The following is a 13,946-nucleotide window of genomic DNA, read 5'->3' on the forward strand; positions in this document are numbered from 1 at the left end:
ACGGCTAGCAAAAGTCCCTTTGAAGCTTTTGAAGCTCAGTTTGGACTTCCAGTGTCCAGTGTGAAAGGTCACACTTTTCTGATTAGTTCCTTTTGTCCGTTGGGCCAAGCATAAGCAATTAGCAATTTAGCCTTTGATGACCAGGCAATGTGAATCCTAGCCTTTCCTGCTCATTATCATAACAGGGGGTTTCAGTTTCTCAGAACTCAACCAAAATTTCATATTTACTGCAAATCACCTCATAACTTGAGTTCAGTAATACATACAGTCAGGTGAGATATATTAATACATTCCGTCCCACCTGACGCTCGCAGAGAGACCAAACATTACAGTGTAATATGAAAATTAATAGAGATATTAATATCTGGCAGCCACTATGGGCCAGATATTAAGTGTTTGTAACGGTTGGTGGCGGGGAAGTCCCACGAATACAAATATGTAGGTCTTAGCATGTTCAGCCAAGGACATCTCATAGTATTCTTATATTTAATAAGGTTACTCATTTTGATATCCTGCTTGGGGTTGCTCCACCCCTACCCCCATCAATAAACCCTTTGAAGCAGGATACCTTTTGCTGGAAGGTGTGAATAACAAAAACTTCCATTCCTGGGTCTCGCATAGCAATACCCCTGTGAAGCCAGGCTAAATTCTAGCAGGATGTCCTATTTAGCATACAGAGGTAACCCAGCTTTAAGGTGTCAAGACCATTTGGTTCCTCATGCATTACAAAAGGGCAGGCATTCTGCCTGTACATTAGCATTAGCACACCATTAGCATTCTGCCTGTATATTTCAAAAACTGCAAAAAGTCACTTTATCAATAATATATGTCCCTCTTAAGACAAAGTTATATTTTTAATATGTGGGTACTTGGGGGGTTCCCCAGAGGCTGCACCCCCAGATTCAGGGAGCTGGCGCACTCCGTTCCCAAATTACCAGTTTTCAGGGAACCGTTTAGTCAGCACTGCATATAATATTAACCACTTAAGTCCCAGTGGGTGTGTTATGCAGACACTGATTAAACCAGAAACAATAAAACATGGGGGAACAGGGGAATAAGCATTTTCATGTTATAACAAGGGTTAAATCACATTTCTGGGCCTCAGCCCAGTTAACCCCTTGTCTCCCTGGCGAGGTTAGAGGGTGGCCAAATGGGGGGGTAACCCCGTTAATCCCGGGCCAAACCCTCACTATCGTCACACCTCCCCCGCTCAAGGGGCCCGGGTACCCCAGCGGCCTCCCCCTGGCCCTGGGATACCACTGGCGCTCTTGACGCACTCAATACGTCCTGAGGGATTGGCCTGGCAAAATTGTCCTCCGGCATTGACCGGTACACAGTGGATTGTAAAGTCCAGGTCCTGCGGCGCAGGGCTCCACCGTGGCCTCCGGGCCTTCTCCTTTGCCTCCCTCTGCCCCCCACCCAGTGTCTGGCGAACCAAATACATAGTGAAGGGGCCCCTGTGCAGACCATGCTGCACATTGCCCAGAGACTGGCATGTCTCTGCACCAACAGGAGACCAGCTATCCAGCACAGACCGTCGCTTCCCTATCAACCAAGTCTGGGAAAGGGTTATGTCACCATTCTGTAGGGACCCTACCTGCCCTGGCTCTGTGCCAATCTGTAGCTGCTCCGCTATACTCCTGACTCTCCTCCCTGGCTGCCTATCTACCCACAGCCCTCCCTTTGGGAACCCTGGGGAATCTGTCAGGGGGGTCACTCCTGGCCCGTCAGAGCAAGGGACTTTCTGCCTACCTAGCTCATCCCTCGCTTCTGCCAGCTGCCTGACACCCCACTGACTTCCTATCTTCCCCTGCTTCCCAGGGTCTCCTTGCCTAGTCTCCCCTAGGCCCAGCACCTCAGCCCCTGCTGATGACTCCTGCTGCTTACCTCCCTGCAGCCTACCTGCACTCCTCTCCTACCTGGGCAATCCTAACCCAGACCCTGGAACTACCTGAGTGCACCTACCTCCCTGACCTTGTCTCCCCCTTACCAGGGATGAGCTCAGGGGCACCTCTCCAGATGCAACCGCCTTAGCGCTTGGCTGGCAGGTATCCCTGGGGTGGCACAAGCCTGCCACTGCCCTGGATACCCCCAGCCCATAGCTAGGCTGCAACAGGGGGTTGCTGATCTGAGAAACCCCCTGAGGCTCTGCCAGGGTAATGGGGGATTCTAGCTGCCATACCTGCTGCTGTACCTCCCTGGCTACCACTAGCCCTTCTTCTCTCACTGAGACCTGAGGCTGGCTACCTACCTGCAGCCTCCCCTCACTCCGCTTCTCCCTAGCTAATCCTAACCTGGATCCTAGGGACACCTGAGTGAGGCCATCTCCCTGACACTGTCTCCCCCTTACCAGGGATGAGCTCAGGGGCACCTCTCCAGATGCACCCGCCTTAGCGCTTGGCTGGCAGGTATCCCTGGGGTGGCACAAGCCTGCCACTGCCCCGGATACCCCCAGCCCATAGCCAGGCTGCAACAGGGGGTTGCTGATCTGAGACACCCCCTGAGGCTCTGCCAGGGCAACGGGGAAAACTGGCTGGCTCACTTGCTGCCTTCCCTCCCCGGTTCCCACTGGCCCACCCAACCCTCTCCCAGGCAATCCTACCCTAGAGCTGGGTGCTAACCCCTCTCCCTGACACTGTGCCCCCATTACCGGAGGTGAGCTCCGGGTTGCTGGTGCAGATGCACCCACCTTAGCTCCTGGCTGGCAGGTAATCTGGGGGTGGTCTAACTTTGCCACAACCCCGGATACCTCCAGCCCATAGCAAGGCTGCAACAGTGGGGCTCTTAACTGAGAGTCCCCTTGCTGCTCCGCCAAGGTAATGAGGGAGTCTAGCTGCCCTACAAGCTGCCCTTCCTTCCCCTCCCCTGGTACCCCTATCTCCTGCCATCCCCCGGTCACCCCTATAGTGAAACAACAGGGTACAGTCATAGGGAAACATAAGTCAGTCAGTCTGCGACTTGGTCTGGCTTACCTTGCTGGTCCCTGCAGAGACCGCCGCCTTCGTTGGTCCCAATTGCAAAGGGGCTGGAGCGGACGCCGCCGGCCCCATCTGGGCTGGGCAGCACCGGGCCGCTGCCGCAACAGTGCCCGGGTTGGGTACAGGTAAAACGATGCAGGACAAGGGTCCCAGGTCTTTGTGGAGGAACACAGCTCCATGCAAACTTGGTAAAATAACCCCCTCCCGCAAACCCTGTCCCTCCCCCCAAATAAAACTGCCGCCGGCAGGATGCCGGAGTGGCGGCTTCTTCTCTGCCGCCGCCGCTGGTTCTCCGCCGGGATCAGGTGGATGGCCGCTGCTCTCCGCCGCTGTTGCTGATGCAGCCCATCCAGGTTCTCCAGGAGACGTCCCGAGGAGGGTTGTCGCCCCGGCTGGGCGGGAGCCATCAGAGGATGCCGCTAACTGGGTCATCTTTTCCGCAGCTCATGAGCGTTGGCCCTGAGGGGCTTCTTCGCCTGACCGCGCACGGTCAGGGCACTGGGCATTATTGTGGCCCATTTGTTGGCAGTGCCGCAGCAGCTGCCAGTGCTTCTCCGCCACCGGTGGACTAACCCCAGCAAGGGGCAACGGAGTCCAGAGCGGAGTTGCCTGAGCGCCGGGCTTATTCCAGAGCTTCTCCGCCGCCGGTGGACTAACCCCAGCAAGGGGCAACGGAGTCCAGAGCGGAGTTGCTGGAGCGCCGGGCTCTAGGAGGGGATAAGCGGGTCGGATCATTGCCAGCTTCAGCTGCTCGAGCCGCTCTGCTGGGGACATCTCTCCCTGCGCAAACATCAGGGCCAGCAATTCTGGGTAAAATGGACTGGCTGCCGCAACGGCCAATACCTCTCCTGGTGCAAGACTTCCATGGTCTCCGAGACCACCCGCTCCCTCCACAAGTCTCTGCCGTCCCGGAGCTGGGTCCCTTCCCTGTTCTCCGGGCGGTGTGATGGTTACAGCAGCTGCAGCTGTGGATCTTTGCTCAGCCTGCCGGGTTTCATGCTCACCGATTGCTGTCTCTCTCTCAGCCTTGCTGGCTGCTGGTCCCCGCGCCGACTTGATGCACTCCTCCGGTCTCAGTGCCCGGCTCCAGTCAGACGGATGGCCGGCACTTTGGTTCTGGAGACAATGCTTCTCACAAGTAGGGGAACAGTGAGGAGGTGCCATATCTTGTGTTATATGTTTTACACTGTGTGTTCAATATCTTTAGTCCCAGGAACTTGCAATTACCATCAAGTTCCCACTGGATCACAGTACCCCGCAGAATACTGTAATCCAGGTCCAGTTCAATCCCACCGCTGCCACCAGTTAATTACAAGCTTGTCACGATAGTTTATGACAGGCTGTAATTTACACCAAAACTATATATAAATATATATATACCTGGGTTTGAACTGGGACGAGACTTAGATATGATAAAATATAATTTATTCCTTGATAAAGGTGAACACAACAGATTATACAATAACAGCAAAATATAGACACTTACTTAATGATTATGACAAGAAAGCCATCAGGATTACAGAATGGGCCATTTCTTCCATACTTCAGCTGACATCACAGCAATACATGCAGGACACATGCAGGACATGAAGAACAATGAAGAACTTGCAAAACATGAACAACTTTGCATGAGGAACATTTGCATGAAGAACATTTGCATGAAGAACAATGGGTAAAGGGTGGCTTTGACTTATATACTATGTCAAACTCATCTCTTTAACCCTAGGTGCCGCGACGGCTAGCAAAAGTCCCTTTGAAGCTTTTGAAGCTCAGTTTGGACTTCCAGTGTCCAGTGTGAAAGGTCACACTTTTCTGATTAGTTCCTTTTGTCCGTTGGGCCAAGCATAAGCAATTAGCAATTTAGCCTTTGATGACCAGGCAATGTGAATCCTAGCCTTTCCTGCTCATTATCATAACAGGGGGTTTCAGTTTCTCAGAACTCAACCAAAATTTCATATTTACTGCAAATCACCTCATAACTTGAGTTCAGTAATACATACAGTCAGGTGAGATATATTAATACATTCCGTCCCACCTGACGCTCGCAGAGAGACCAAACATTACAGTGTAATATGAAAATTAATAGAGATATTAATATCTGGCAGCCACTAAGGGCCAGATATTAAGTGTTTGTAACGGTTGGTGGCGGGGAAGTCCCACGAATACAAATATGTAGGTCTTAGCATGTTCAGCCAAGGACATCTCATAGTATTCTTATATTTAATAAGGTTACTCATTTTGATATCCTGCTTGGGGTTGCTCCACCCCTACCCCCATCAATAAACCCTTTGAAGCAGGATACCTTTTGCTGGAAGGTGTGAATAACAAACACTTCCATTCCTGGGTCTCGTATAGCAATACCCCTGTGAAGCCAGGCTAAATTCTAGAAGGATGTCCTATTTAGCATACAGAGGTAACCCAGCTTTAAGGTGTCAAGACCATTTGGTTCCTCATGCATTACAAAAGGGCAGGCATTCTGCCTGTACATTAGCATTAGCACACCATTAGCATTCTGCCTGTATATTTCAAAAACTGCAAAAAGTCACTTTATCAAAAATATATGTCCCTCTTATGACAAAGTTATATTTTTAATATGTGGGTACTTGGGGGGTTCCCCGGAGGCTGCACCCCCAGATTCAGGGAGCTGGCGCACTCTGTTCCCAAATTACCAGTTTTCAGGGAACCGTTTAGTCAGCACTGCATATAATATTAGCCCCTTAAGTCCCAGTGGGTGTGTTATGCAGACACTGATTAAACCAGAAACAATAAAACATGGGGGAAAAGGAGAATAAGCATTTTCATGTTATAACAAGGGTTAAATCACATTTCTGGGCCTCAGCCCAGTTAACCCCTTGTCTCCCTGGCGAGGTTAGAGGGTGGCCAAATGGGGGGGTAACCCCGTTAATCCCGGGCCAAACCCTCACTATCGTCACACACAGTACATGAATAACAGGGGGTAGGGTATAATGATTACACAGTACATGAATAACAGGGGGTAGGGTATAATGATTACACGGTACATGAATAACAGGGGGTAGGGTATAATGATTACACAGTACAGGAATAATAGGGGGAAGAGTATAATGATTACACGGTACATGAATAACAGGGGGTATGGTATAATGATTACACAGTACATGAATAGCAGAGGGTAGGGTGTAATGATTACACAGTACACATGAATAACAGGGGGTAGGGTATAATGATAACACAGTACTTGAATAATAGGAGGTAGGGTATAATGATTACACAGTACACATGAATAACAGGGGGTAGGGTATAATGGTTACACTGTACATGAATAACAGGGGGTAGGGTATAATGATTACACAGTACATGAATAACAGGGGTAGGATATAATGATTACACAGTACCTGTACATGAATAACAGGGGGTAGGGTATAATGGTTACACAGTACATGAATAACAGGGGGTAGGGTATAATGGTTACACAGTACATGAATAACAGGGGGTAGGGTATAATGGTTACACAGTACATGAATAACAGGGGGTAGGTATAATGGTTACACAGTACATGAATAACAGGGGGTAGGGTATAATGGTTACACAGTACATGTATAACGGGGTAGGGTATAATGATTACACAGTAAATGAATAACAGGGGGTAGGGTATAATGATTACACAGTACATGAATAACATGGGGTAGGGTATAATGATTACACAGTACATGAATAACAGGGGGTAGGGTATAATGATTACACAGTACATGAATAACATGGTGTAGGGTATAATGATTACACAGTACATGTATAACAGGGGGTAGGGTATAATGGTTACACGGTACATGAATAACAGGGGGTAGGGTATAATGATTACACAGTACATGTATAACAGGGGGTAGGTATAATGATTACACAGTACATGAATAACGGGGTAGGGTATAATAATTACACAGTACATGAATAATGGGGTAGGGTATAATGATTACACAGTACATGAATAACAGGGGGTAGGGTATAATGATTACACAGTACATGAATAACAGGGGGTAGGGTATAATGATTACACAGTACATGAATAACAGGGGGTAGGATATAATGATTACACAGTGCATGAATAGCAGGGGGTAGGGTATAATGATTACACAGTACATGAATAACAGGGGGTAGGATATAATGATTACACAGTACATGAATAACAGGGGGTAGGGTATAATGATTACACAGTACATGAAAAACAGGGGGTAGGGTATAATGATTACACAGTACATGAATAACGGGGGGTAGGGTATAATGATTACACAGTACATGAATGACGGGGGGCAGGGTATAATGATTACACAGTACATGAATAACAGGTAGCAGGGTATAATGATTACACAGTACATGAATAACAGGGGGTAGGGTATAATGATTACACGGTACATGAATAACAGGGGGTAGGGTATAATGATTACACGGTACATGAATAACAGGGGGTAAGTATAATGATTACACAGTACATGAATAATAGGGGGAAGGGTATAATGATTACACGGTACATGAATAACAGGGGTTAGGGTGTAATGATTACACAGTACATGAATAACAGGGGGTAGGGTATAATGATTACACAGTACCTGTACATGAATAACAGGGGGTAGGTATAATGATTACACAGTACATGAATAACAGGGGGTAGGGTATAATGATTACACAGCACATGAATAATAGGGGGTCGGGTATAATGATTACACAGTACATGAATAACAGGGGGTGGGGTATAATGATTACACAGAACATGTATAACAGGGGTAGGGTATAATGATTACACAGTACATGAATAACAGGGGGTATGGTATAATGATTACACAGTACATGTATAACAGGGGTAGGGTATAATGATTACACAGTACCTGGGTAACAGTTACACACAGGGATGTGGGTGTTAGTGTCAGGGTCGCGCCTGGGCCACGTACCCTTGGCATGTCACGCCAGCAGTCCAGACGTGCGCAACAGGCAGTGTAACCGGACCACCCAGGTCACGCCTGCTCCACCTGTCCCCAGAGTGTCACGCCAACAATCAGGGGACCCGCAGGGACTCTCAGCGGCGCGCGCATCTCACCACAACAGGCAGTCCGTTCAAACACGCGTGGCCGCACGTCGCTCTGCCTGCAATTCTTGGATTACCCTCAGCTGGGCTACACCTGAACCACAGGTAACGTCCTCCTATCAGCTCTCCTCCAACATCAAACCGCTCCCCTCTACTTCCCTTCCATTGGCTCTTCTCCCTACTTATACCCATTCAGCCCTCTGCTTGTTGCTGAGCATAAACCATCGTCTATGCACCGTGCTCACTGCGGCATGCGTTATTGCTTGTATCCTGACATTGTCTGTTTAAAGTTGTGACCCCTGCGTGTACCTGGACCTGCCTCTTCTTTACACCTGGACTTCGGCTGGTATTTGAATTCCCGCTCTCTCCTCTCCTTGACCTCGGCTAATGGACTACGGTTGTTCTTTTCTCTCCAACCCCGGACCACGGCAAGTACCACGACCTACCTACACTCTCCTACCCTGACCCGGCTATACCTCCTTGTCTCTGCTATCCGGACCTGGCCCCGTGGTTGTAGGGCCAAAGGTTATACACATCACCACCTCAGCCCCGCAGACTAGTCCAGGTTGTAGTGAGCATCTGTGAGAGTTAGAGGGCGTCTCTCAGCCTGTTATAGATGCTGGTATTGTGTGCAGGAAGTTCACATTATAATGTTAAGATTGTTTTATATAATGTTGTGGGGGTTTGCCCCTATAAAACTGTATGGCATAGCCACCCTAATTCCCTTTGTTAGACCTAAATATTCTTGCACCTTGTCATAGATGGGAATTAAACAATGCTTTGCGGCCCCTCTGGCAGAGAAGGGGTTAAAAAAAGGACATACCTTTGGGATCTGCTTTTTCCCTGCCGCCTTCAAAATGCCTCTGCCAACCGACTCGTACGTGTTCTCCTGCAAGGGATTGGGGAGCTGGATTTTCTCGTATAAATGCCCGGTCGTAATCTCGTTGGCTGTGCAGGTGGAGACAGTGGAAATGTGATCGTAGGTGGTCGTGCAAGACAGCGAGATCTTGGAGAGCTGGTCCAGGCCGTGATGTTCAGTCATGGGTCGGAGACCTCTGAAGGGTATCTGTTCATAAAGATGGGGGAGATCAGACTCGGAAACCTTAGCATGCCAATGCAGACCACATGTCTCCCCAACCCTTTCACGTAGCAGGGGGCCATCAACCAGTTTATTATCCAGTGTCTTAAACCCATCAGCACACTGGAAAGACGTTGCAAACTTCATCTCCACAACCTCGTAGTCTGAAAGTTCCTTCACATTAGTGACCAATCTGGGTGTTCTTGACCCTGTGTCTAACGATAGCTTCATTGCTTCTTGACTCATGGATGTAGATTGGGGGACGCTCTTAAGATGTCCAAGACTTTCAGGCAGGCTCTGTCTATGTTCTACATCAACCTCAGAATACAGAAGCTTCGGAGTCTTGGTCGCCACAATGCTTTTTTGATTGAGTTGTGTCTTTTTGACCAAAGAATAGAATACGTCCACCTTCCTACTTGGGGAATACATCCTTGCATTTGCATCTTTCTGTTTTTTCTTAGCTACATCTCCCAACCGGCATGGAGAACAAACCCTCGTTTTGTTTGGGCTTCTGTCTGGTTCGATCATTTCATGTCTGTCTCCCATGTATTTTGTCGGCTTGGAATACATTTCGTCATCGTGTACAGTTCTTTGTAGTGAAGTATTAAGTAGAATGTGGTTTCTCTCTGGTAATGGTGGCACAAAGTCCTGCAACGTACAGTATGCAATACCTGAGTATTATTGTCAATATACCCAAACGTAATATGTACCACTACTTTCTTAATAACACACCTACAGTTCTACCTAAGGAAACATTGATTATTTGATCAATATCTATTTCCTAAGCAGAAATGTTATACAGACCAACATGGCTATTCCCTAATGTGTAAAACATTCAGAATTTCTTATTAAAGTCAGGCGCAGCACCATTGCTTTTTAATGACACTTCAATCGCTGACCATATAGCTGAATAAAATATGCACTTTATTGCTGTTTTTTGGATCTGCCCGCCACAAAGATATCAATTGCAAAGTAAAAGTCCTTGTGTGATTTCTTGAATCAATAATAATTCAATTGAATAAATTTCTATTTTAGTTTTCACTGAGATTATTAGTGTTTCTGCTTCTTGAGCTAAAAATGTTAATCGACAAAAAATCAGGTTGACTTCCTCCATTGTGGAGCAGTCAGCAGCAGTCATGTAAGCAAACATGGAGAACACTAGACATAGGCATGGATTATGCGTCGGAGGATATAGTACTACTGTATGTTGGCCATTAATTTTTCTGTTTTAACTTCTTGAGTTGTAAAAAAAATAATATTACAAGGTCCCCCCATGTTCAGTCCGTGAGACAGAGAGGAACCAGCTAGCCAGGTTTTCAAGACTAAATCCAGAGACCTGACACCAACCCCTGCCCACCAACCAAGCAAGCTCTAATGCACCTAACCCACCAACCAAGCAAGCTCTCAATGCACCTAACCCATAACCCGACCATAATGTTTCCTCTGCTGCCCACCTACCAAGCAAGCTCTCAATGCACCTAACCCATAACCCGACTGTAAGAGGACATGTGCAGAGGTATGCAATGGAGACTTTTTTAAGGTGAAATTAAATAAGGCTTTTATTGCGCCTGTTTCTTTAACACAAGAAAATCATCCAAACATATGCAAATAAGGGGTCAAATAAAGCTTTTGTTCCACTTGGGCGTATTTCAAGTGAAACCTATGCAGTCCACAACTCCCTTTAGATTAGCATGTCTTTCAGCCCCAAACATATATCTTGATATGTGCAGATATACAAAAAGTCTTATAAAGGAAAGTCTTATCTGTTTCTTTAGTTGGAGGGGATGTCTTCTCTGTTCCTGGGTTGCTGCCTTTTCCTCAGGCTATATCAGCATTCAGGTTTAGAGGTACTTTCCCCTGTGTCTTACTGGCAGCGTGCAGGCTCAAGACATCTGTTCTTATGGTCAGTCCCACAACTTGTGAGACTCAGGAAAAATCTCACTTCCTGTCTCAAAGGCAGGCTTTTCTACCAAACCTAATCAGGCAGGTGGTGTTGGTTAATTGACTACCAGCAGTTAACCACCACACTGCTGGATTAGAGGCACATTTCCTGAACAGGGATAAATCCCCTGTTACACCGACCATAATGTTCCCTTCGCTGCCCACCAACCAAGCAAGCTCTCAATGTATGTAACCCATAACCCGACCATAATGTGCCCACCACTGCCAAGCAAGCTTTCAATGCATCTAACCCATAACCCGACCATAATGTGCCCACCACTGCCAAGCAAGCTCTCAATGCATCTAATCCATAACCCGACAATAATGTGCCCACCACTGCCCACCTACCAAGCAAGCTCTCAATGCACCTAACCCACCAACCAAGCAAGCTCTCAATGCACCTAACCCATAACCCGACCACAATGTTCCCACCCAGACCCACCAACCAAGCAAGCTCTCAGTGCACCTAACCCATAACCTGACCATAATGTGCCCACCCCTACCCACCAACCAAGCAAGCTCTCAGTGCACCTAACCCATAACCTGACCATAATGTGCCCACCCCTACCCACCAACCAAGCAAGCTCTCAATGCACCTAACCCATAACCCGACCATAATGTTCCCACCCCCACCAACCAAGTAAGCTTTCAGTGCACCTAACCGATAACCTGACCATAATGTGCCCACCAACCAAGCAAGCTCTCAATGCACCTAACCCATAACCCCGACCATATTGTGCCCACCCCTTTCAACCGCAATGACCTCTTAACAATTACTCTATGATCTAATCTATATGTAACCACACCATTGTTCTACTGACTAATGTACAGTGCCCCTGGATAAGGACACTATATAAATGTTGTTATAAATCAATAACATGACGCTTATGAACATTTACTGTAATTAACAATAAGCCTTATCACTAACAAAACCTGTTTAGGGCGTTTTGATGCTCTGACAAAACCTGGCCTGTTGGTTGCTTATCAGGACTGAACTTGGGGAGCTCTGAATGATCATTTAATGAAAGGCATATCTTCATATGGTAACGTACCTCAGCACATGGTCCACGTCCTTCACCTGACCCCTGAGCGCTCGGCCGGGGAAAACCTCTCTGAGATTTGGGTGGGAGAGTCGGGGGCTTCAGTGCAGAGAGGACACTTTCCCTTTCAGCGGTTGACGAGTTGCGCAATCCGGTCTTGGGCTCCCGTTTCGCTGGCTGTCCCGGCGTGATCTCGTCATATATGTTATGATCGGAAAACTGCAGAGGAGACAAACACCTTATTCTGTATGAAGGCCAAATACATTCAAACATACATTCCAACTACAGAAGCCATTCTTGTTCTTGTATAGCGCTGCTAGTTGTACGCAGCGCTTTACAGAGACATTTTGCAGGCTGAGGCCCTGCCCCATGGAGCTTACAATCTATTTTTTGGCGCCTGAGGCACAGGGAGATAAAGTGACTTGGTCACAAGGAGCCGACACCGGGAATTGAACCAGGCTCCCCTGCTTCAAACTCATTGCCAGGCAGTGTCTTTACTCACTGAGCCACTCCTTCTCCCTTCTCCCTTAAAAGACCATCTTCTGGTGCTTTGCACCTTTCTGGACATTATCCCCTGTTCCTATAACCGTAAGTGTAATTATTAAGTGTATTCTGCAGTTGTCGTGTGTTTGCCTATCAAGGGAATAAATCTCAGTTTATTTTGCTCAACTTGTTCTGCTCAATTGGGACCCACAAAATATAAATGTGTTATTAAGTGTGTCATCGTGACAAGCATTTAAAACTGGTGGCAGCTGGTGGGATACTGATTGAGCCTATATTGCAGTGTCCTGCGGGGCTCTGTAATATAGTGAGGACCTTGTAGATTGCAAGCTCCTCAGACAAGTGGCAACTTGCACACACTTCCAAAGAGCACAAGATAATTCACTTGTCTCTGGACCCATACCCCAGTGGCACCCTGAGTCCACGCTCAGGAAGGTTTTGTACCTGGAACCGGGCGCAGATAGTGGAGAGATGTGTGTGGTATGGTTTCACGACAGACGGCCGTTCAAAGACTCAGCTGGAGGAGGATTTAGAAGAATATGAGGGCAGGATGGCCCCACCAGCTGCTGTGGCAGCAGACAGTACTCAGCCCGGAGTGCAGGAGTTCCCTCCAGCTCCTGGGCTGCAAGGACAACGATGAGGATGTCAGTGACCACCTGGAAGAGGGTGGCGTGGTGCCAGGGGGCAGATGGATCAGTCGCTGCGGCGACCGGACTTGCTACCTCTGAACTCATTGCACTCCTCACCGCCTGGGGAGAAGGGGTTAGCTATGAACAGCGACTCCAGCTCCTGTCGACAGCGCTTGGAAGGACCCCTCACTCCCACCTTGTCAGCGGGGAACAGGACGTTCCCAGAGTAACTGCTGTGTAAGCAGCAGAGCCAGCAAATGAATATGTAACCAGCAGAGCCTTGGTGAGCAACGCAGCAGTCCCCAGAGAGGAAGCCATTCTGACTAGGGGGGACCAGTTTGCACCTCAGTGGACTCCCAAACATACAGTGGGCAGCAACACGCCCTATACTGGGGAGTTCAAGCTTGAGAGATGGTGCTATCATTGCCACAAGGTGGGCCACATCCGGCCACATTACCCGGACCGTGAGCGGTCTGGGGGACCCCATCAGGGGCAACGTTCACAAGCTGCAGGGCCAGTAACCCAGATTGGGCTGGCCCACACAGAGGAACAGAGCACAGCCATGCAGCCACAACCAAGAGGGATGTCCCAGGCAGATGCTGCTTTTTTCACCTCAAGAGTCAGCAGCAGTGAGCAGAGGATGTCCAAGTGCATCAGTCGAGATGCAGCCTGCTGATGTCCTGAGCAGACACCCACGGAGGGTTACCTTTGGTGACCGGCAAGCAG

General features: G+C 48.3%; 1 protein-coding gene across 1 annotated transcript in view; it reads right to left on the reverse strand.

The window, feature by feature from the left end:
- LOC142469205 (uncharacterized) overlaps positions 1 to 13,946 on the reverse strand; it is a 33,870-nt gene that overhangs the window by 12,258 nt on the left and 7,666 nt on the right. The window contains exons 2-3 of the mRNA XM_075576165.1: positions 12,103 to 12,309; positions 8,855 to 9,757 (exon numbers count right to left, since the gene is read on the reverse strand). Of these exons, the coding sequence (XP_075432280.1) occupies positions 8,855 to 9,757; positions 12,103 to 12,309 (1,110 nt within the window). The remainder of the gene's footprint in view (positions 1 to 8,854; positions 9,758 to 12,102; positions 12,310 to 13,946) is intronic.

Source organism: Ascaphus truei, chromosome 18 (assembly GCF_040206685.1).
Source record: "Ascaphus truei isolate aAscTru1 chromosome 18, aAscTru1.hap1, whole genome shotgun sequence".
NCBI classification, from domain to species: Eukaryota; Metazoa; Chordata; class Amphibia; order Anura; family Ascaphidae; genus Ascaphus; species Ascaphus truei.